At 40.1% G+C, this 25,374-nt stretch overlaps 1 protein-coding gene across 3 annotated transcripts in view; it reads right to left on the minus strand.

Moving 5' to 3' along the window:
- Positions 1–1,870: 1,870 nt before the first annotated feature.
- Positions 1,871–25,374, minus strand: part of LOC116671907 (glycogen debranching enzyme) — a 51,618-nt gene continuing 28,114 nt past the window's right edge. For all 3 annotated transcript variants that reach the window (XM_032503390.1, XM_032503389.1, XM_032503391.1), the window contains 17 exons: positions 23,204–23,313; positions 22,903–23,012; positions 22,648–22,782; positions 20,288–20,418; positions 20,033–20,169; positions 18,205–18,338; positions 16,680–16,855; positions 15,234–15,336; positions 11,922–12,147; positions 10,617–10,728; positions 9,160–9,295; positions 7,213–7,325; positions 6,713–6,924; positions 3,939–4,036; positions 2,663–2,750; positions 2,443–2,576; positions 1,871–2,256 (listed from right to left, as the gene is read on the minus strand). In XM_032503390.1, the coding sequence (XP_032359281.1) occupies positions 2,139–2,256; positions 2,443–2,576; positions 2,663–2,750; positions 3,939–4,036; positions 6,713–6,924; positions 7,213–7,325; positions 9,160–9,295; positions 10,617–10,728; positions 11,922–12,147; positions 15,234–15,336; positions 16,680–16,855; positions 18,205–18,338; positions 20,033–20,169; positions 20,288–20,418; positions 22,648–22,782; positions 22,903–23,012; positions 23,204–23,313 (2,273 nt within the window). In that variant the 3' untranslated portion in view covers positions 1,871–2,138. The remainder of the gene's footprint in view (positions 2,257–2,442; positions 2,577–2,662; positions 2,751–3,938; positions 4,037–6,712; positions 6,925–7,212; positions 7,326–9,159; positions 9,296–10,616; positions 10,729–11,921; positions 12,148–15,233; positions 15,337–16,679; positions 16,856–18,204; positions 18,339–20,032; positions 20,170–20,287; positions 20,419–22,647; positions 22,783–22,902; positions 23,013–23,203; positions 23,314–25,374) is intronic.

Raw genomic sequence — 25,374 nt, forward strand, 5'->3', positions numbered from 1 at the left:
CAGTTGCTAGACAATGGCTGTTTGTTGGTAGGCTAGTTGATTCAACATGACACCACCAATCCACATTTAAAGAGCAGGTATGCCTTGCTGTGTTGCAGGTCCCTTACATCATTTCTTATTAACTACACCCAACAGTTAAAGCCATTACATTTTTATCAAATCATAATTTACCTTAACATATGGGTGCGTGCTCTACCAAATGAGGTAAAGGGGGCAACTAGTGCTACATGCGTAATTGTAACCTTAAACGTATTGTGTTAAGGTGTTTGTTGTTGTTAATAAAACATGAACATGGAGCGTCTACCCCGGTTCATGCAAAAATAAAATTTCAAGCCAAAAGGAATACTTGGAATTGATGATGGTGGTAAATATTCATGAAAAAGAAGAATAAGTTTGTGAACAGGCAACACAGATGTTGATAATAAACAACTAAACAAGTTACGCACTGGACCTTTAAGCCAATCACAACTGTCTTGGGTGGATAAGCGCCGAGTGGAGCTACGGTGCCGCTACAAATTAGCCTCGGGAACGAACTTGTTTTGGTGGAACATATGTATGTTCAAAGGTCGTGCAACAGAAAACTCTGAGTGGACAGATAGTCTAGCTAGCGCTCTGGATTTACCCTGCAGAGAAAAGCGGAAGGTAATGGGACCTCTGAAAACGGACATCTGAAAACAGTGACTTCCGGTGGAATTTCCGGCATGATGAGGGCAATCCCCGAAGTGGAACATCGTGGACTATCAAATGATTGACGTAGATGTTTGATTTCGCACGCAAAAGACTGAACACGGCACACCACTGGTCACCGCGATGTGAATTGCCTTGGGCGTATGAACAAGCGGCATCATTTACGGTCATTTTGACTTGATGAAGGTCTAGGCAGAATCAAAACACTTTTGGTAGGCCTACTTAATTCAAACCATGTTAATTAAACTTGAGGTTTAATTAACGAGGTTTGTGATTAATGTGATATTATGCAATGTTAATGTTGTACGAGCGGTTTTGCCCGTAAGTACGAGCTCATACAGTTATCTTGATATTAAATACTAAAAATACTAGTATTGATGTCCATTGTTTATGAAGTTAAGTCCATTTTATATGTGTATTTTGATTGCATAGGCTAAACGTTAGCATTGTCATTGAACTTCCCATGGAGGTGAGCATTAAGCTAGCGCATTTGTTTCATGCGTTTTTAACAGACAATATATCAATATTGTTCTTAAACGTCTGTAACTGAATGAAATACTAAGATGTATTATTTGTTCTTTGCAGTTTTTACAGTGCTTCCTAATTAAAGTTTGGAAAAGATACACTAGCTTAATTCTTTGTCTTGGGGAAACTGTTAGCTAACTGCCAAGCATGCTAGGCCACGCCACACACACACACACAAAACAATAATAGTAAAGTAGACACCTGTGCATTGTTATTTTTTTTTATTTATTACATGAAATAAAATGTTGAATATAATAAGTTCCTTAGTTCATTTTTAACAGCATGTGTAGACAAGTGCTTCCACTCTTCCGGTGAGAGGCCAAACTTTCAGGCATCAAAGGTCTTTATTGTTGGCATTGTTGTGGAATAAAATTCCATAATAATCTATCAACACATTGTAATTCAAGTCATCAAAGAGAAAATTAGACTTATGCACCTCCTCTTGGCTCTGTAATCAGGCTTCAGATAATCTAGTCAGCAGGAGACTGAGTTCTCATAGAGGATATTTCCATGTTTTCCAGGAATGCTTCAGCCCTCCACTAACCCTGAGGTGATGGACTTTTACACACAAATTATGCAGAGTAGTTAAGCACTTTCATTACTGTTACAGTAGAAGGAGGAAAAGTCGGTTTAGGATTTCTTTCAGGAATCAATAAGCACAAGTGAAAATGCTGTTTATTCCGGAATCCTTGAATTCTTATGAATGTGTTAATTTCAGATGCATAAGTGGTTTTTGATACCCAACTCTACACCATGCTCTCAGGAAAAATGGTGCATAGTTGTGCAGTAGGAAATGACAAATAGCCTGTGATTGATTGTCAGTGAGCCTTTCATACACTGTGCAGCTTGTTTAGGATTTAGAGTAGATGTTGTGTTGCTGTAGGCTGGTGGCGGTCACTCTTTATGGTGCTGTTAAGGTTGTTGGGTCAAAGGTCATACAGAACCTCCAGGATGGTAGCCATGGCTGAGGCTTGGCACTCACAGCTGAACGGGCAGTGCTGGCCATTCTCGTTGGTCAGCTCAGGAAGACCCTTCCACGGTGACCTAGTGGAAGACGTTGAGAGCAAAGTGGCCATTTATCACAAACATGGTTGAAACAGATTCCTTCATGGGAATCAATACTTTTTATTGATTTTCTACCTTCGTGGGTCCTACCAGATACATTAGCTTTAACATACTACCGCCAGGTTAGAAGATCAGTCACAGCAATAACATGTTGATTGTGAATACCTTTCCAAGTGCACAGCGTGACGAGACACAATGTTTTTCACCAGGTTTACAGTTTCGTCATACGTCCGCTTTCCCATTTTTGTGGCAAAGTACAGTTTGGCTCGCAGGAAGTAGCCGACGGGCCACAACCATTCCTGGAAGGGGGAAAAAGGTGTCAGCGCTACTAAATGGCAGCCTGACTCACTGCTGTTGTGGAGGGGGTTACTGTACACTTGCTTACTGGCCCTTGATGATAGTTGAAGCCCTTGGCTCGGTTGAAGTTATCATCATCCAGGTTATTGTCGTAGACTCCACAGTACACCATGTCACTGCAGAAAAACAAGGTAGAAGGAGAACATCACCTGTCTTCTATCGATCGCCTACAGTCGCATCTTGTATTCAAGCACACAGCATGTTCTTGACAGTGATCTTGCTCTTAAATGTTGATTTTGAACATGAGCAGAAAGTGTTAACGCAAATGCAAAGTCTTTTTAGGCTCTGTAGGATGAACTGGAGTTTTGGGTGTTTTTGCAACTTCAGCTCAGAGGATTGTCTCGTGTCATGTGACTGACAGTAAAGTTTTTCTTATCTTATCTTTCTGTTGGAAAAGACTTTGCCTTTCTTGTTTTCCCATTACAAAACAAACATATGTAAGTACACCTTTTAAAACCAGAACTACTAGACTAGGGTGACCAAACGTCCTCTTTGTTTGGACATGTCCACTTTTTACGTACTGCCCGGGGGGGGTTTCACTGTTTTTCATGGAACGATTAGCATTAAGCGTGTACCTAAATTGACTGGCGCTTTGCACACAATACTACGGTACTTTGTTGCGTGACGTAATTCCCAAGAGGCTGCCTTATATATATTATATTTCATCATATGTTATGCTAACACATTTGTTTTAGTGTCTAATGAAGGTGCTGGAGATCTCTGAGCTCACATGGACACGAAAAACCTTATTACATTGAAAGGGTTTCAAGAGATATTTAGTTGAAGCTGAATTTTTAAGCTGACACAGAATGGGTCATATACATTATTTCATATTTATTTATTTTATTTATTTGAAAAGAGAGCTATTATTTTGTTTCAGGTTGTTACAGATTTTATTTCATTTCTATTACCTCTGAGTTAACCTGTAGCTGCGGCGTTGTTGTTTAACGAGCCAGGTTACCTTCATCTGTTAGTAAAAACTGCTGTTAGGGTTACTGGACAATATTTATTATGGTTTTGTGTTAATTGATTTCCAATAATAAACAGACATACAGTACACTTACAAAAAGCCTTTCTCCTATCAACTATGTTAATAAGAACATTACCTACTTGACCAATATCCCTTTAAGGAACATTTTGAATCAATACATGTGGGATTAATTGGTGATTTACTATGTAAGATTTACTTTTTTTTTAAAATTAATTTACTTATTTGGCTCATTTTAGACTGCACTTCCTGACTTTGTTATTGCACCTAACCATCCAAAGCCAAACAGCCTTCAGCCCTCAAGCAGACAACTAACTCAGGGTCCAAGGTCTTCATCCCCAGGGGCCCCATCAGCTTCTTCTCAGCCACACCCAGAGCCTCCCAGGCTTTTTCCACAGTAAACAGCTCAGGAGCCTGCAAAACACACACACACACACAAACACACACACACACACACACACACACACACACACACACACACACACACACATATTGGAAATGGAACTCTTTAGAGCTGCTTCTTGGCCATATGGTTCTTTCTTCGACCCTGCGGTCACTAGTGGTCACGCTCACGTTGTAGATGTTCCTAAACGTCCCATGATCTGCAATCACTCCTACCATGATTTTACGCAGCCTTATGGCATTGTTTGCCACAACCATGTTCACAACGGCTGCCTCCTGCTCAACACTAAAAAATCTCCTTCTACACCACCAAAGAATGGTAGCCTTTGGATTCTATAAAGAATACATGTAATTGGAATGAGGGAACAATTACATTAAGTATATCACTGAAGATATTTCTGTATATACTGTACAGAAACATGACCTGTTTTTCTGTCTGAAAAATTCTGACAATGGATGCGACAGTGTTTCTGTTCACAACACGTTGGACTCTTTGTCCAGCCTCTCTAAGTGAAAGGCTATGATTGATAACGTGATCAATGACAGTCGCCCGAATATCATCAGAAACCTGAGCCCTTCCAACTATATCGCCACCTCACACTCGGACTTCTCTCCCTTCCACAGATTTGTTTGAAGGAGTGTCAAACAGGTGCTTCAGTGATTTCATACTGATGTAGGTAGTTTCTGATAGTTAGGAACAGATGGTTTCTCTTTGGTTACCGTAGCTAAAACAATGGAGTTTGGACTGTTTGAATGACATCCTTGTTAATTGTTCTGCAAAAGGGTGGGGAAAGTGTGTCAATCCAATGAGAAAGGGTTAACAAATTTGCAAGAGATGTCTTGTGGTCTGCTGAGACAGTGATGATGAAAACCGAGTGGATCCCAGTTTCTTTAACTATCAGAGACCTAAGGTCATTTTTACAATTCATTGTCCGTCTGGTTTTATTTTATTTTTATTTTTATTTTTTTCTAAAAAAGCTTGTAAAACATAAACCCTGTTGTCCACACTCAAGATATGAACATAATTTTATTCAGAACAAATTAGGCTATTAGAATTTTTGCTGCATTGAGGTCACTTGAATATTAAAAATGGTTGTAGGACCTTAAAGTAAAAAATAAATAAAACGGAAAATGAATCTTACAGATATGCATTGATATCACACACAGAGCAGTACAAGTCATTGTTCTCTTCTAAAATACTTTTCATATGTCTTGGGAGTCACACTGTGAAGAAATAAACATTATAACTTATACAGTTGACAAAATACATACATTTTTTTTCCAGACTTGGAAGGATTACTATCTCTTTTTGACTCTATACTCTTTGCTCTCGCTGTTGCCCTTATATGGGCATAATGCTTGCCTTCACTTCCCTAAACAAACGAAAGCGAAGGCACACAGACAGAGAGGAGACACGGATCAAGGAGTTAGCAGCAGAAACAAGCAAAAACGTGATAAATTATGGACATCAAGTGGATAAATCTTTGATGTAACAGTTTGGATTTAATGCTCAACGACCCTGAAAAAGGCAAAAGTTCCAAGCTGGATTGAAAATCCCCTAAACTACATTTGGAATCAAGGTGTAACATGTTTTAATAATAAGTCTCATGGTATTAATGTATCATTTGCGCCCATTAATTATTGTGACACATGAGTGCAACACATTCACCAAATCCCAGTTTAGGCTGAAAGACTTGCACTGGTGCCTATTGTGATTTTATCAAATGTTTTCCAATTTCCAATTCATCCAGTTTCAAATCTGCTTATTTATCACATCAGATTTAACATTTATAAAAAAAAAAAAAACATTTAAAATGAGAAACTCTTTGCAGACAATACACTGGCTGGCAGCACATGGAACAGATAACAAAGCACGTTTCCTTTGGGCCTTATAGCAAGTTACAGCTGAAAAAAAAGGAGTGAAGAAAATCAAATGTTTTCAACATCGCAAATTAAAAGCAATGAGATAGTGTCATATTTGCAATTTTCTGTTGTAGTTCTTCCTGTTTTATTGTGTTAATGTATTCCCCATTTCATGGTTGTTTACTGTCTCTTGTGTTCTCTGTTGCATTTACTCTGTTTTCATCCTTGTGTATGTTTCAAACTTCAGTTTTCAGTTTTATTTTGTAGTCTGTTTCTCCTGTGTTATGTCCTGTTTTACTTCCTGCCTTGTGTTTTCCTGCCCCACCATGATGTGTTTCACCAGTTCCTGAGCCCTCGTGTCACCTGTCCCTTCTTTCACTTTTGTTACATTGTGCATTTAGTCTTTTGTCATTATCAGATCATTGTGTGTTTATTTCTACCCCCTTTGTCCAGATGTTCTTGTTTAGTTTTGATGCCTGGTCTTTTGGCTTTTTCTGAACAATTTTTGCCTGCTTACTTCAGGACTCTTTTTGTTGTAACCTTTTTTTTTCCGTTAAACACTGCCCTGTCATCTCTGCATTTTTGGGTCCGACCTTTTTCTAAATCATGACAGATAGGCCTATTAACCCTTGTGTTGTCTTCCCACCAAAATTAAGAATTAACGCTTTTTATTGAATAAGACACCCCAAAATTAATAAAGTAGAGATTAGTACTTACCAAATAGAAAGTTGCTAATAATACCCAATACTTGGATGGAACCCTAAAAAATTAGTTTTTTGTTTCCTAAATGTAGAGTAGTGTGGCACAGTGACTGTAGCTACTTACCACCATCATGGCAATGAGGAAGTTAGGCCGGAGCTGGTAGTCACACCAGGGGCTGGAAGCCCCTAAACTGTCCTTGTAGATGCCTCTTTTGTGGACCAGCGCGGGTTGTTTCTCCTCAGGGTCCTGGGGATCATGGGAAATGTAGAACTTCTTCTCAAAGTTCTCTTGGATCTTAAAATCCCACTCCACATATGACACAGAATATGTCTGTCCTGAAAGGATGAACAAGACGTGGTTTAAAGATGGTTGTTGAGACTTTAGAATCCCTTCATCTGTAAAGTTAAATTGACACAAACAATAGTAGGAAGGAAGATGCTTCCTGCAACTGCTCATTTACTACAATGGGATTAAGTGTCATTACCAATAGTTTAAGCAGGAGGGGATCATTTGAAGATTCTTTCAACCACTGCAAGCCTATTTAGAACGGCTATGGTAAAGACTACAAAAACTAGTCAGTCTTTTTTCTGCACTATGAGACTGTGATGGATAAGTAACTGTACCTTCGCTGGGAATGTTGACTGCTGCATAGGGGAAGTGCCCATCGTTATGGAGCTTCACAATCCAGTGTACAGTAGATTTACAAAGGCCCACTATCTCCACTGCAGAGCCATCCCTGGATAACACGCACACACACACACAGATATACAAAGTGTTGGTGCAAGCTACCAATAACAAGGCTGAAAAAGTTGTAACTACGTAAAAATATGTATCTGTGTGGGTTGCTCCCCTACCGGCCATCTCACTGATATTATAAACCTAGCATGCAAGTTGTAAGTTTTACTTTTAATGTTATGCCGAACTTACACCAAAACGACTTTTCAAGAGATTACACTGTATCATATTATCAGAATGAAATCCTGAGAGTCTCGCTAAGTCAGGGTGCTCCCGCCCCCTCCATTGTTTGGTGTAAGGTTATTATACTCAGTCCCAGTTAGTCTTTCTCCCGTCTGGCCGTTCAGACAAAATCAAAAGTGTTTGATATTATCCTAAGTTTGAAGTCATGGTAGCGAAGTTCAATCACATGAACACTGTCAACAACCAAGGTAGGCTCCCTCCAGCACCAAACAGGAAATAGCAAACCGGCTAGAGCCAGTGTTATTTATGGTTGTTGTCACTGCCCAATGTGAGTCGAGTGCAAATTTGAGTAACGCATGCTCAGATGTAAACGGTTTATGACATGACTGCCATACTGATTGGGAAATCCATAAAACAATACACTTTTCTCATTATAAACAACAACAGAAGAGGGGAATCATTTCATAAACGTTTTAGCTATCTATGATTGTTTGGTTGCTAAGCTTAAAATGCCATTCAACTGACAGCCTTTGTTGTGTTTGATGGCTAGCTTGTAGCTAGCTAAGCTATCAGTCATTTCAAAAGCGTTTTGGCTATCTAGACTTAGACTTAGACTTTATTAATCCCTTTGGAATGACTCCCGCAAGGAAATTAAAGTTACCAGCATCCGATACAGCATGAGAAGGAGAAAACAAGAATAATGAAAAACAAAACACAAAACACAAAACACAATGATGATGCACAGAACAACACACAGTACATGTGGTCACATGAAGGCATTTTTTTAGGTGACTGGGGCAGGGAGGTGAGAGAACAAAAAGAAGGTCCCAGAGGCAGCCAGTTCGGAGGGGGGTAGGGATAGGGACGGGGTGTGTATGTGTGTATGTGGGTTGTGTGTTTATGGGGGTTTGTGTGTGCGTGTGTGATGAGGTGTGAGGCGGCAGACTGTCTGTGTTGATGTTACAGAGTTCAGGTCAGTATGGCCTTGAGGAGAGATAAAGACATAAAGACCGTGCAGGAGGAGAAAGTGCGGCAGATCTAGGGTTGTTTGATAGCTAACGTTAGCTCAAAACGCCATTCAGCTGACAGCCCTTTGCTGTGTTTGATGCTAACTTGTAGCCAGCAGTGAATAAACTTCGTTACTTAGGTCCATTTTTACTGTATTGACGTTACAGAAGTCTGTTGTTGTTATCTTATATGCTACTTGTCGCAAAGTGACGCATGCGCAACTCAAATCTGCACTCTCCTCACATTGCGCAGTGACAGTTGCTATTGCGCCATGCTAAGCTAAATGCCAAAGAGGGAAAGTGGCCGATTTTCAACCCTTTGAAGCGAGTCATCTAGCGGGAGATTTACCGGCGGATAAACACAGACCTCTGGGTACTGGAGAGATTCATCTGCATGTATAGCAGAACAGGAAATTGGCAAATTTTTCCTTAATTTACCAGCTAATGCTAGCAGTAGCTAGCCAGCTTAGTTACAGTTTTCAAAAACAATCTAGTTGTAGATCTGTTAGATGTGAGATGTGTGAAATGCGGCGGTAGATGAAGAACAAGACTATAAAGTATGACGAATAATAGTCATTGTACCAATGGTGCTTGCATGAATAATGATGGATGTTTGCCAAACAAACACAGATGGAGAAACTGTACCTGGGTGTAGCAGGTATTCCCTTGTTGTGCGCCTTCTCACTCTCACCCATCTTGTTCATCCAAGTTCCACAGTTGAAGCGATTTCCTCCATAGGTGAAGCCAGTGGTCTGGTCCACTCCAACCTCTATGTTGAATCCTGGTGGTAGTGAGATGTTCTACTATTAGCAGAGTTACAGTAAGCAGCAAGTCAGGTGACATATACTCACAAAAGAAACATACAAACTATGTCTGTACCATTTGAGACATCCGCTCACACTCTGTGTATGCCTCCATCAGCTTGACTGTACAGGTATGGGGTCAAGGTGTCCTCCCCCAGAAAATGTTGTGCATCAAATACTTCATTTTCTGCATGCTGCTGATTTTTTTGCAACAATTTTGGCCTTTTCTGCATCAATTTACGGTGCAATGTTCTTTATTTATATAAAAGAAATAATTATTGTCCTGTTTGATTAAAAACGTTCTGCATATTAAAATCATTACATGTGTTTGGGGATGCTAACAGCAGATTAGTGAGAGAATGAAACCTTGTTAAAGCCAGAAGCTCCAAAGTTTACATCTACATCAATCTATCTATTTTTTATTTCCTGTGGTTTTCTGTTTTCTGTAAATATTCATTTACCGCCACCTTCAATTCCAAGTCTTCCTTTTGGCTTGAAATTTAACATTTGCATTCACATAACCTGGGGTAGACACTCCATATTCACGCGGCATCTTGAAATACGTTAGCCGGTAAGGGACATACAGGACATCCTGCATTGTCTTTAGCGTTTTTCGCCGTCCCATGACAAACTCACAGGTGCTGCTAATGCTTCTAAAGGGTATCGTATTCAAAATCCAAATTTTAGTAACATGAGTTCTTTTCTTCACCCAGAAAAAGCTTTTTAAAGCGTGAAGGCTAGCGTAGCTGTAATGCGTACTTTGAACTGCGTGGTGCGAGAGAGCTGATTGCGATATATGATCTCAACGCTAGATGGGAGAAAGTCCTACACATTGGACCTTTAAGAGAGACAACGGTAGAGAGTAGAATGAAAGAAATGTTGTGTTAGGAGATTAGTTTGGGGGGACGCGTCAAAAGTGATGTCAAGAGTCCCAATGCTAAAGGAGATTTTTAGCATAAATAACAAACGCCAGAAGCGTACGTATTTTACACAATGGGAGAATGAGAATGTGTTGATGGCGCCGTCCTGGAAGTGAGCTGGCATTAGGAGTCTGGTGTGCATGCTTATGCCTGTTAACAAATGGATGTTAAAAATTGTGGAACGCATCTCTGTGTGCTGATCCTGCGGATTGTAGTATGTATGGAAAGAAGTATGTACAAATCCCTTTTCCATTCGCTGCGCCAATACTTCAACAACAACAAAAGTTCCGGTAAGAAAGGCTGGTCTGACCTGAGTTTACCAGCTAGATCTTCTTTTTGTAAGAATCTATAAGCAGAGTTGATGAGTGCATGGATATACCTTCGTCACTCATATTGCTATCCAACTGTGGCCCAGCGTCGGTCTCTCTGAACCGGATACCCTGCATGTGACTCTGCAAGGCCTCCTGGATCACATCATACAGCGGCTGATCCTGAAGAAAAAACACAGTTCAAATTCGCTGTGTGATATGATTATTACAAACAAAACAAATTGTGTGTGGGCAGGATCCAAAGGACTTACAGTACTATGCAGGGATTTTATTTACTATTTATGTTCGTTATGAGGTCATCAGAGCAGACAGCTGTCAGTGAGCGGGCACAGAGATATGAATAACATGATTTCAACTACAAATCGAGTCATAAAAATGAGCATTCTGATTAACAGTAGATGGGTTGTTGGTAAAATAGCGTATATTTAATGAGAAAAGTATTTCTGTGAACAGAGCAGAACAGAGCTGCTGTCGGCTGCTCCTTGTTATCATTGTCTCACAGAAAAAAAATGGACACACAGTTGGGACAGGATTACGGCTGCCAGCTCCACTGCCTTAGGGAACCCGATGAACTAATGTTCCTCAGAGAACAGATAGGTCTAAAATTGATCCTGGAGGCTCCCAGTGGGGCAAAGTGAGGAACCCTAAAAGGAACCTTGAGTATCCTTCAATTTTTTACATGACAGTGGTGTGACCCAAAGCAATACTGTGATACATTTCTTACATTCACATAATAATCCATTCCACATAATTTGACTAACATCAGGAGAAAACAGACATATTTGTTCTGGGCTATGATATAACACAACCTTATTATCAGTTTGGGCTGGATTTCATTTTGCATTCCTGCGCAAAACCAAGAAAAGTACACACAAGGTTGGACAATTACACGTACAGTACAAAACATAAACACAGCCATGAAAGAGAAACATGTTTCATAAGAAATCTTCAGATCCAGATTGTTAATGCCAGCACAGTGATTTTGGTTTAGCAACAATATAGACTAATGGATAAAAGAGTTGTTGAGGCTGTTGTGTCTAAACAAAGGGACTCTGAATTGCCTGTTAGAAGGCAAAAGTTAAGATTCATAGTTTAAAATTAGGGCTGACTGATATTGCGATTTAAAAGAATGCAAATGTAGTTGCATGTTTGGGTGTAACATTTGATTTATTATATTTATATAATCCCAACTAGACCCCCCCCAAAAATCAATCAATCAATCAGCCCTATTTTAAATGTGCACAGAGGGAAAAAAGACGCTAATATATTAGAAAAAGGTCATTTTAGCACTAAGGCTGGTGTGGGTTTGATCAGCAGTGACTCTCGCTCAATTAGAACACAGCACACAGTCCTACCCAGGCTCCAGTAGGCTGAGGCCCAGACACGTCGGTGGGGTACATCCTTCGGACAGGACACTTGAGGATGGAGACACCGTTTGGTACTAGTGTGCAGTACTCCTGGATAGACTGCAGCCACCACCACACAGCATCCCTGCAGTTGTAGCGCATACTGCTGCCCTGGCCCAGCAGGCTGGGGATCAGACCATGATGCAGTGTGCCTGCAAAGGCCAGGATGATGTTCCTGTGACAATGAGGACAGTGGTTTATTAATATGTGTTGTATTTTAAAGGCCCATCCAGGGACGGGCATTACAAGTTAGTTTAGACTATAAATAGTCTTTGCCAGACCCTCCTGCACAGCGCTGCAGGGGAGGGTCCTGGCTAGTCCACACAGGGTCCTGGCTAGTCCAACACCTTGTTTTGGTGGAACACGTGTACGTTCAAAGGTTGTTTTAATCATGCAACAGAAAACTCAGATTGGATAGATAGTCTGGCTAGCTTTCTGGATTTACCAGTATTGGCTGTTCTCCCATAACAATGGTTTGTTTATATCTGCTATTGACCTTATATCAACAGTGCTCACAACCCAACCACAGCTGCTCTGCATGCTGCTCTGTGGTCAGTCCCTCCGGGAAAGTTTTAATGTTAATAAAACGTTGAATATGATTTAGAGAGGTGTTAATTTATTGCAATGGCCATTTTGGACTCTATATTATGTGATTTACATTTACATTTTTGGGCATGTATTCTGTAATGGAATAAGTTTTGAAAGTATCCTTCCCAACACTGCTAATGTGCTACACAATAGAGAAGGTGAGAAAAAGGTGTTTGTTTTGCTGCAGAGTTCAAATTTCCCAGTCAGTCAGTCCCACAGTCTTTCCCCAGTATCACTTACCCAGCCTTTAAGCAGTACATTTTTACTGAATTAATTTAATAAACCACAACTATAATCATGCTATTTATACCACTTTGTTGTTCTGGATTACTTGTTTTACAGATCCATTAAATGAAAATGAACTAATTTGTCTTTTAATTCTCATTGCAGTTATCCTATGAAGTGTGGGTTCTGCGTTTCTTTCAGGTCAAGCCAAGAAGATCTATTGAGGCACCATAGGTTATGACACAGAAGAGGAGCTCACTGGTCCTGTGTCTAGAGTGAATGTGTGTGTACCTTTTAAACACACCTTACCAGATCACATTACAGGACTGCAAGAAAGCAGGTGACATTGTCTTTTTTTCTGAGTTATGGGAATTTAAAGACACTTGTACTGAGCGCAGTTTTTTCAGTCGTACACAGAAACATTTAGACTCAGAGCTCTCCCTTTGTGATCAGATAACACAGGTGACAACAGGGCCTCACATGATTTCTTTACGTGCATATATAGATGACACATTGTTGATGATCCAGTATTGACACTCAGCAATCAGGTGATATAAAATTAAACAAAAAAATTTGTAGTGATAGACAATAAAGGAGATTAAGTAATTCATAATGATAATACTTACATTAAAGACATTTGCACCACAACTTGATGCAGAAAAGTTGACAATCGTTTACAAAAGAAATTCACCACAATGCAGGAAATTAAGTGTTTGATGCTCAAGATTTACGCATTTAGAATTTGTTCAGTGCTAAAGCAAGCAGACTCGCAAAAAAGGTTGATCTTTTTGAAATTTTAATCAGATTACTTTGTTTTGGTATGAAAATAAAGACCACAGTATCTTTGGTCTAAAAAGACGGTGCTCAAAGCCCTAAAGGTCTTGAAATTCTTCAAATGTTCTGCATAAAAATGTAATGGGAAACGTCATTATAACGATTGGCGTATCCCACTTGGACTACTGTTCAGGAGTCTGGTCAGGAGCTCCCATATCAGCTATAAAGAAATTGCAAATTGCTCAGAGTAAGGCTGCACGTTGTTTACTAAGGTGCCAACTCAGATCAAGTGTTGATGTAATGCATCGCTGTCTATCCTGGTTGTAAGGAATAGATTACTGCCTCATTACTTCATGAAATATATTCTAGTAACTAAAAAGCTGAGGGTGTTGTATCAGCATCTTGGTAATAGTTGTGATAAACATGACTATAGCACTAGACATGCTATGAAGGGCAGATTCACATTACCTAAGGTAAAAACAAATAAAGGGAAAAACACCGTAGTGTACAGAGCAATGATTAATTGGAATGAAATGCCTAGTCATGTCATTCAAGAACATAGAAAATCTAATTTCAAAGTAATACTTAAAGAACATTTCCTAGCTGAGCAATATTCTGCATTAGTTAATACTTAAGGAATACTGTTAGTATCAATTAGGGTGTTATGTGTGTATTTGCTTGGTCATGTTATAAGTAATCAATATTATCTCTTTAGGTGGACTCCAGGAAGAATAGCTTTGCCTATCGCCCCAGCTAATGGAGATCCCAATAAATCAAACCAAAATCAAATTACACCACTACACCACTCCTCTGCTCTCTTCTCAAGTTACCAATTTCTGCTATATACCCCATACCCCAACCCGCCCACTCCGCTCTGCATCAGCCAACCTGCTTGCTAATCCCATCACAGCGAGGGAGAACTAATCACTCAACGAAATCTTGACTGCAGTCCTGGCTCCCAAATGGTGGAATGAGCACCCTATTGACATTAGGATGGCCGAAAGCCTACGCATCTTCCGCCGAAGGCTAAAAACACATCTCTTCCGACTACACTTCGGATAAACATGAAGAAGGAAAAGAAGAAAGGGGGAAAAAGAAGAAAAATTCTTGAAGCAGCACTTTCACATGTCTCTTTGTAGTTTTGCTAGTTTAAAGCTAATAGTACTTACAATTACTACTTGTTTTCTTGAGTTTGCAATTTTTTAAGGTTGAAAGCACTTAATTGGAAGTCGCTTTGGATAAAAGCGTCAGCGACATGTAATGTAATGCAATGTTTCGAAGCCCTAAAGTTCTTGAAGCACTAAAGGTCTGGAAGCCCTAAGGGTCTCGAAGCGCTAAGGGTCTCGAAGGCCTAAAGGTCTCGGAGCTGAAGCCCTAAAGATCGCGAAGCCCTAAAGGTCTCCAAGCCGAAGCCCTAAAGATTGTGAAGCCCTAAAGGTCTTAAATCCCTAAAGGTATTGAAGCCCTAAAGATCTCAAAGACCTAAAGGTATTGAAGGCCTAAAAGTCTCAAAGCCCTAAAGGTATTGAAGCCCTAAAGATCTCAAAGACCTAAAGGTATTGAAGGCCTAAAAGTCTCAAAGCCCTAAAGGTCTCGAAGCCCTAAAGGTCTCAAAGCCCTAAAGGTCTTAAAGCCAATATCCTCCTTTCTGGTGGAGCTTTGTGGTGGACTCACCGAGCCTCCAGGTGTCTGCCAGTCAGCAACAGCAGGCCTCTCAGGGAAATGAAGGTGTCACGGCCCCAGCAACGTAACACCCCAGCACAAAAGTGAGGTAAACCTGAAGGAAAGACATACGACCATTACCTGAGGGAAAAAGTCGGTCTGGGTACAATCTAAGAAATATACTGTATGTGTATTAACAGTTGCATGACTTTATATTTTAACAGGAATTGACCAAAGAACACATTTCACAGTTGAACTTTTGTTTTTTACATTTATAATTGCATCATTTGTGCTCCGACAACTTCCATTGGCCACGGTGGTTGGTTTTAGGAGAGTGAAGAACTAAAGCGTTTTTGTTGCTTTTTTTTTTTTTTTTTACATTTTTGGGCACTTATTTAATGCCGTTTTTGGTTCCAAACTTTTCAAAGCTTTGTCCGGTGTTCCTCTTTTTGTATTTCAGTACAGTTGATCATATGATACAGGTGTTGTCAGGGACATGTTATTTGTTGTCAGAATACTGTATGTAGGTAAGTAGGGCTGAGCCAATGGATGTATAATAAGACCTGGTTACAATGTGCGAGTCTGAGCACTTTCATTCCTGTGGGTGTGTGTAAAGACAGAGAGAGACCGTTCAAAACAACAATGGCTGCTAGCGTAGATGTAATAGCATCCATTATATCAGAACTGGAGAAGATTGCTTCATTGAAAGAAGAGCACTGAAGGTTTTTCTCTATTTTATTTTAGTATGTGCATTAGGGGTATTCGATGCTTCGATGGAAATGCCTGATTCAACTGCCGGTCTCACAGTCGAATCTTCGCAGCTCAATAAAGTCCAGTTCATACCAACGATTCCGGACGAGGCAAGTATAAACTTACACCCACTTGCAGCACAACTCTTTGTACTTCTGTCATAACTTCCTACTTTCAGGCTTTTATTGTAGCTGGATAACATATGTTGTGTCATTACATTTCTAGTGATGAAACGGCGAGAATGTTTTATTTGTCTGATTCTAGGTTGCAAGACCATATACTGTGCTTATTGGCACTCCGGGCAGGTTCAGACCGCTCCAACTTCCCCCTGCAACGTTCTAAATCAGTTTTGTCTCGTCAGGAAATTTTGAAGCTTTAAATGCATGTTTTTTTAAAGTGGGTAAATAAATCCAACCACCCAATGACAGATCCAACCACCCACTTTCTACGATCCATGCCCAACGGTTGCCCCCGCCTCCACCCATGTATTTTGAATAACAATTCTGATTTTTAATCGGGACACCCCTATTGTGTATTTTATTTTGTCATGTAAAGTAGTATAATGCCATATGTATTTAGTATACAATGTAATGTACTTCACTATATTATATGGTTGGCCTGGGTTACAAAATTGTTTCAGCATTAAAACGCAGCCATCTCACCTCATATTATCTAATGAAATGAGAAAGAGAAAAGGAAAGGTCATACCTGCTGCCAGTGCCACACAGCACTGCTCCACCTGGTTAGTGACGTCACTGAGGTGGTGTGGGACATCCTTAAGGTGAGGAGAGATTGTGGGCAAAGCCCAACGGTGACCCACACCACACATCTGCACCGAACCCAGCGCCAGCTGTTTGACCAGGCTGGAACCATTCTGCACAAAGCTAATGTAGCCAGAGGGACACAATAGACAGGGACACAAGAGTTGTCACAGTGTGTCATGAGTGTTATAATTTTTCATTTCAAGTAAAATGACTGAATAGATAAGTGATTGTAACTCAGTAGTGGAACTAATCTCTGTCCGTGTTGTATATCTTATGACCATTGGCATCCCATGTGCAGATGTATCGAAAAGCAGATTGTCTAACAATACTGTGAGGGTAGTCTCTGATTGCCAGACCTTCCTCCATAGTACTGCAAAGGAGGGTCTGGCTAGTCCACTCAGCATTTTGGAATGGGAGAAAAACGTGCTCTGGTTTATTGGCATTTCTTTAAACCAATCACAATCGTCTTGGGTGGCACAAAGCATTGGATGGAACAACGGTTCCTTTGCAAAATAGCCTCGGGAAGGATCTTGTTTTGGTGGAACGTGTAAGTTCAAAAGTTGTTTTAGTTGTGCAATAGAAAAGTCAGATTGGACAGATAGTCTAGCTAGCTTTTTGTATTTTTATGCTCTCCATGTGTTTATTTTTAGCAGTTACCTGTTTTATCATGTAGCACTTTTGGATTTAAGTAAATATAAAGTACATTACAAATTAAATGTATTACTATTATTCTAATTATTATCATTATCTGTCTGGATTTACCCTGCAGAGATCTGAGAAGCAGTTAACCATAGTCTAACACAAAGAAAACTAAAGTGTAATGGCGGAACTATCTTCCACAATCACAGAAATGAAACATCGTCAATATGTAGACTAATCTGGATTGACAAAAAATCATGTACTGGATGAACTTCAGATAATCCAACGCTGAGATGATTGGTTTAAGAAATGCAAACCCAGAGAAATTGGTTCTACTATCCTGCAATGTACGTATTTGTGATGGAGCCAAGACTTACTCTGTAGTGCTTTAGAGGGAGATAGGTCTAGCACAGCGAGACTGTTCTGCCATTGAAAATCATGAATGCACGAGGTAAAAACACAGAAATTACTTTGGAGAAAGAACCACAATGGCAAAAAGTAGGATCAGGGATTTATTTTCTTCGACCGATGATGAGGTGGAACTGAAATGCATATAAGCCTACCTAACCGATAAGACGGACTGACGTGCGTTGTTTAAACGACCTGACCAGACTACAGAGCAACCCCTGACTTTTCAAACCAAGCATGGGCGTCAGTGTTTTAAAATGTCTTTGTTTTAGGGGCTTAGAACGCCAGTGTACTGTAAATTTGAAGCCTAGATGTAGCAATAGATATTCCTTTTCTAAACCAAAACGTATAGTAGTGCACTGTAGATGTAGCCCTCCATCAAAAACCATTAGAGAAAGGAAAGAGAAATGAAAAAGCAACACCTTGACATGTTTTTGAAAATGGCTTCTAGAGCGCTGGTGTAGGCTCCCTGGATGATGGAGTCAAAGTAGCAAGGCACCAGGTAGCGGGGGATGTTCTGCAGGTAGCCAAACATGGCCTGGAACCATTGGCCCACCTGTAGGTCAAAGGTCAACATCAACAGTGCACACATTATCTAATTCATTCCACAGAATCAAGACCACAAATTTCTCACCAGCTCTAAGGCCCAAACCCAGACAATGCTGACAAATTCTTAGACTTTTTTAAATTAATGCTCTTCACAATGAATCGACTATAAATCTCAATTGTTCAGTTGTCCCCTTTAAAACAGCTTAACTGTGAAGTATTGCATTAATGTAGATTATGAAATCTGGTTGGATCGACAGACAAGGTTTCTATATCACAAAGAAGTCATTGGGAGGTAGTCAGACTCAGGCTTTGATCTGAAGGTAAAGCTCCGTCCTGTCACCTTTAACTTTGATCACCTCTTTTTTGTATTTCAATACCATTGATCATATGATACAGGTGTTGTCAGTGACATGTTGTTTGTTATTAGAATACTGTACGTAGGTAAGTAGGGCTTATCCAATGGATGTATAATAAGACCTGGATACAGTGCTCAAGTCTGAGCCCTTTCATTCCTATGAGAGTCAGAGTCTGTGGCGTCAGAAGCTCTCATGGAGCCAAATATGACCTGGATGATCGTCCCTGCTTCTGCACTGTGCAGCCTAAGAAGCAGGTGCAGTAGGGCCGTTTTCTGCCAGTTTAAAGGTTGATTTTCAATTTTGACGGGAAGACAACACAAGGGTTAAATGATTTTTTTAATGTGGCTTTTTAATATGGCTCTCCTAGTTATGCGGCGCTCCAAATGTTAGACTTAGACTTAGAAAACTTGAATGTCCCCGAGAGGCAATTTGTTGTACAATACGGGCATATTGACACATAATCCACAATACAAACATTGATCCGATATCTACAGCACCATTTATCTAACAGATAAAATAGCTAGACAGATAGAACATACATACATCAATAAGTAGAATAGAGTTAATGGAGTATATTGCACAATATCATAAATTAATTAATAAAACTACAGCCCATTTCTTAACACATATTCCTTCAGTCATTGCCACGCCCTACATCTTATTTAATTGGGTTATTGTCATAGGAATTAATAAGTTTTTTGCTTGGTTAGTTTTGACGCAGAAGGGGGTGGCTTTATCTCCACTGAAAGTGGATGGGTTGTATCCATGCAAATCTTGTCTGCCTTCTATGCCAATCTGGCAGATATAGTTGACACAGGTCTACCTGTTGCTTACCAATGATTTTTGCACAGGTTGGTTATCGGACCGGATGGATCAAATTGGCGCTCAAAAGCAAAAAAGTCCACTGATTTAGAGACGTGTCTTTTGTTTTTGTAAGTGTATCTAGTCTTCTTGGCCAAATGGCATCAGGTGATGGGCTTGGAGTTGCAATTCCACTGTTTAGCTCCTATGTTAGGTTTTCCTGAATTTTCCCGGCGTACATCCTTGGGGGACTGGTGACTGACTGACATTTTGCTTGTTGTCAGATTAGTGTACAAGTAAAGATAAGCTAATACCCTAACCCCTTTGCATTGCAGTTATTTTACCACATTACTGTTTCCAAGATCAAGAATAAAGCTCCAAACTCAAGTGTTTACTGGTTTGGCTGATTTCATGGGATATTCCTGTTGGAGATTTGAAGAGCGGAATCTCCATGTAAGTTAGGTGCAGGAGTTTCCTTCTTTGGCATGACATAACATTGTCCATATAAAGTCTGGCTCTGATTGGTAACCTGACTGTTACTCACCTCTCCCAGGGCTCCTCCTTTAGCCAGCAGTCTTTCAGAGACATAGTTCATCAACCAGTCTCCCTGCCTCAGGTTTTCACAGAGCGGATGACCAAGGTAATTCTTGGGGCGAATCTCTGCCATCACTGACATCAGCCCTAAGAACCATAACTTCTGCATGAATATTCACACAGCATTCATTCTGGGATACATGATAATGCTTATAATGGTGCATACCTTGAACTTGTGTTGCTTTTATTTTGTGTTTTTAAATACCTTGCAAGCCTCCATAGTTGAGAGGTAACCATGAAGGGATGTTGTAGCATCCTCCCCCATCCTCTCTCTCCTCTGCATCACAGCGGTACAGCAGCATGTTCATGTCAGCCAGAGTCAGCTTTGACATGATGCTGAGGAAGTAAGAGCATGACAGTGGTGACGATCTGACAGGTAGACAGTAGAGATGCAAAGATGAATCCCTTAATTGGTAACCAATTCATTATTTGCCAACTATTTTGATAATCGGTTGATAGGTTTGAGTAATTGTTTTATGTTCTCTGATTCCAGCTTCTTAAATGTGTCTAGTTTCATCACGTCTCTGTGACAGTAAACTGAATTTCTTTGAGATGTGAACAAAACAAGACATTCAAGGATGTCATTTCGGGCTTTGAAAACCTTTTTCACCATTTTCTCACATTTTATAGAGCAGACAACTAATCGATTACTTGTGAAAATAATAAACAGATTAATCAATAATGAAAAAAATTGTTTTCCTGCTAAAGATTTACCGCTGTGGTCAGAAAACATAAAGGCACCACGACTCTAGAGTGGCTACGATTTCAAAGCTAATCACTGTCACTCTCTCACTTCTCCCTCTCTCTATCACACACACACACAGGCTTGAAGCACACACAAGTACAAAAGTATACACATAAGGCCACTTACAGTATTTGCACTACAAAGAGTTTATAGATTTTGTTATTTATTTTTACTATAGTGCTTAACAGGCATTATTTAATTTTGCCCAGTTTTGGCCTGTTGAGGGGCAATAAATATCAAAAGTTCCAAAATGTTGTTATTTGTATTGCTCCACTACATGGCATTTGATTGGAGGCTAGTCTCACTTTGTCCTGCAGCAACATTAAAAGAGTTCAGATTTGTGTACAGTTTCTATTAACAATATGTTGTATTAAGTTTCCATTTCATTATAATATTCAGACTTATCATAAATAATTGAACATTGAATTGAATGTATTTTTTGTTCTGTGAGAGAGAGGGGGAGGTGGGGGTCACATTTGAGCATTTAAAAATGTACTTGAAAGTAACGCATTAATTAATTTCTGAAGTAACGAGTTACTTGTATAATTTGTAACTGAGTATCTAATTTAGTTACTGTTTGGAAGAAGTAACTAGTATCTGTAACTAATTAATTTTTAAAAGTAACTTGCCCAACACTGTACGCCAGTGACTCAGACTGTCAGAAAGCCTATGTCCTCTAGCTCAGAAAATGTCCCAGAATCCCTTCAAGGAAACACTGATGATGGGTGTGTTTCAATAGTTCAGAAGGTCCATTAACATCATTGGCCCCATCCCAAAGTGAGCCCTGAGGACTAAGGAGGACTAAAGACTCACAGACTTAATTGATCTAAGGTGCTGAGTGAGTGTGTGAGGCCACATGGGCTCAGATAGGTATAAATGGGATTGGGACAGCACTTTACAAGATCACGTTACCTTGGCAAAGTTTAATAACAAAGATGTTGCTGACACTTGCCGGTTTGGGACTTTTCATTTTAAGTTTGTTGCTTTCCACACGGCCAAGGCCCAGGAGACGGCTGCCTGATTCCACATTCATTCAAACTCTTCTTTTTCAAGCTGGACTACAGGTCTGTTCCGTTCCGTGGTCATATGTTGTACCGTTGCTTACCTTAGTAATTTCCAGATTTCCCTAAGGTCTCCGTGTAAACGTCACAACGCTTTGAACTGTGGGTAATTCCCTTTGGTGAAGTCAGTGAGTGTATTACAAACCCCACGCCCTTTGAAATTCGACACTGGGACAATCCTAGGCCTTTACAAATGTCGTCATGAAGTTAATGCGGGAATGACAAATGACTATTGAAAGCACTATTACAGCAGGAGGACAACTCTTGGGAGACAGTGAGATATTGCTGGTATACAACACTCACCACAAATATATAAAAGTGCTGCATCTTGTTTTTCAATGACCTTGCCTTAACTAGTGGGGACATTAATGGATCTGCTCCTTATCTGTGGTCCTTTTTAGAGTAGGGCTGCAACTAACAATTATTTTCACTGTCGATTATTTTCCAAGAAATCGATTAGTTGCTTGGTCAATTAAATGTCAGAAAATGGTGAAAAATGTGGATCATTAATTTTCCCCTTTGCCAAAAAAGCATAAGGACTTGGTTACTGTTGAGACTACATGTGTTCTCTTCTGCATTCAGCAGTCATCCACAGAAATATTTAGTTGTTAACAATGTCATTGTCATCTACGGTATCCACTGCCAAGTCATTCATCAACATTCTTAGTTCAGAGTTTATCAAATTTTTGTACCAATACTCATACTTTTACTGCACATTCATGATGATGACTTAGATGTTAGTTGTTGAGGCATACGAACATCCTCAGTGGCTCGGCGAGAATGGATGGTGTACTGTGTTCAGCCAGTGAGCCGGTCTGGTACTGAGGACTAAACTGGATCAGGTGGTGTCTCAGAGCCCCCAGCTGCTCCTGGCACCTGGGCTCTGGAGTTACCCTGTAGAAGAACACATAATACAAGCAGATCCAAGCCAGGCATTTCATGACATAAAGCAGATCAAGTGATTCTGATAAACTTCAAGCCCTTTTCTTTCAGTCCTGCCCCAGGTTGACCCACCTGAAGATGACGACGCAGCCTGGTGTGAACTTCTCGAACATTATCTCCTGATAAATGCTGTTGTCTTTGGACACCATGTCTGCCTTTCTAACCACTTTACTGTCCTTCAGCTGGAAGATATGTTGAAAAGGTTTAAATTCCTAGATATAAACCTACTTGAATTATGACTCTTATGCACCATAGCAGAGTTTTCCATGTTATAAACCCTTTATAACAACACAAATGTGCTAAAGAAGTACTAACACTGTGCAGACACAGAAACGCAGGATCCCACACCACTGAAGATGACTCAAGTCTCTACCTGGATGTGTTCTTGGATCTCTACTGTGCACTCTGGCAGGCCATTGCTGTTTTTGTCTTCTTTTTTGTTGGAGTTGGTCACAGCCTCCAACACCACCTCTTGAATATGACCTTTGAGGTCAAAATAGACAGGAAAAAAAGTCCAGCTTAGCTGACATTTCTGAATTCCTCTCTCTATCACCCCTTCTTTCACAGTTAAAATAAACTAAACACAGATAAACACTTACACACTGAGCTTTACGTTGTCTATATCTACGACGTTCCACCAGAAATTCCACCAGGTGTCACTCTTTTGGCCGGATGTCCGTCACCTTCCTCTTTCTTTGTGTTAGCATTCTAACCTCCGGTGGATTTCTGAGGACTATGGTTAACTGCTCCTCAGATTGCTGCAGGGTAAATCCAGACAGCTAGCTAGACTATCTGTCCAATCTGAGTTTTCTGTTGCACTTCTAAAAATAACTTTTTAACGTACACCTGTTCCACCAAAACAAGTTCCTTCCTGAGACTATTTTGTCTATTTTGCAGCGGCAACGTGGCGCCGTCTGGCGCTTAGCGCCGTCCAAGACAATTGTGATTGGTTTAACAAACCAGAGCACGTTGTTTTCCCATCCCAGAATACTGTGTGGACTAGCCAGACCCTCCTCCACAGTGCTGCGGAGGAGGGTCTGGCTAGTCTGGCAACGTGACACTATGCCCTACATTACCACTCTTAATAACAACAACTGGTTTGCATGCTATAATATTTATTATTATTATTATAACCTACGCCAATGATGTTTTAGCTGTTTTTTTTGTTTGGTTGTTAGTCTGTCTGTTAGCAGAATTACATTAAAACTATTGGCCCAATTTTCATGACACTTGGTAGAAGGGTGTCGCATGGGCCAAAAAAAGCTCATTTAAGTTTGGAGCTGATCCGAATCACAGGGCAGATGCACATACGGTGTTTTGCTTTGCCAGATTTGGCATAGGAGACTGCATTGTGATCCCGCAGTGCAACTCAAATCTCAGGGGGATTGTTGTAAATTAGATGTTTTTGATATTTTTTTCCAGATTTAGCTGACGTTATTTCGTCAGTTCTTCTACGTTGCAACAAACTTCAAATGGAGGCTATTTTTAAGACCTTGTCAGTAAGTGGATGGTCAAAAAATAAACTAGTGGTGCGGGGATATAAAAATCATTTTTTGGGGGGAGGGGATTGAGAAAACAGTCCTTCTTGGGCAGTGGTTCCTTAAGTGGGGTCCGGGGACCCCAAGGGTCCTTGAGGGGTTTTCAGGGGTCCCCAGTAAAAGGGGCAATCATTTAGTTTCACTTTAATTCTATCCATAAGTAACACTATGACAGAATGTGTGCCTTTTGGCTACCATCTAAAAGCAAAAATCCTATCAGACGGGAAAACCTGGTACGGTAGTGTAATTTGTGTCAGTTTAGGAGTCCTTTACGTAAAACAGTTTGGGAACCACTATTTTAGGGCATGGCCTTGGCGGAGGTCTGCTCTCTGAGTGCTCTTCTTGTTGTTGTTAAGGACAATGTTCATTATAACACTTCACTTTGGCATGTATTAATTAGTAATGCTTATCAAAATAAATGATAGATGTAGACAACCAAGGAGAAGTAATCATGTTGTGCTACTAGCTAGATACTAGCTAGCTACTAAGATTAGCCTGCAGTCATTGACATCCACACAGTCAACAACAATGTTCATTATAGCACTTCACTTTGGCATGTATGATTAGTGAAGATTATCGTTGGATGTATTTAGACAACCAAGAAGATGTAAACATGTCATTCTACTAGCTCGCTAGATACTAGCTAGCTACTAAGGTTAGCTTACAGTCATTGACATCCACAGTCAACAACAATGTCCATTATACTTCACTTTGGCATGTATTAATTAGTAAAGATTATCGTTGGATGTATTTAGACAACCAAGAAGATGTAATCATGTCATCCTACTACTAGCTAGTACGCTACGTACTAGCGAGTTAGCTAGCTGGCTAAGTTAGCCTTATTGTTTGTTGCATTTGCGAGATCTTGCAAATAAAACTCGATATCTCGCAAAACAAAGTCAAGATCTTGCAAAAGTGTTTGTCCCAATTACGTGTTTTTTTGTGAATTTATTTTTTTCTTGTTTTTTTTTTCACCTCCAAGGCTCCGTATTTATCCACATATGCA

This window comes from Etheostoma spectabile, chromosome 22 (genome assembly GCF_008692095.1).
Source record: "Etheostoma spectabile isolate EspeVRDwgs_2016 chromosome 22, UIUC_Espe_1.0, whole genome shotgun sequence".
NCBI lineage: Eukaryota > Metazoa > Chordata > Actinopteri > Perciformes > Percidae > Etheostoma > Etheostoma spectabile.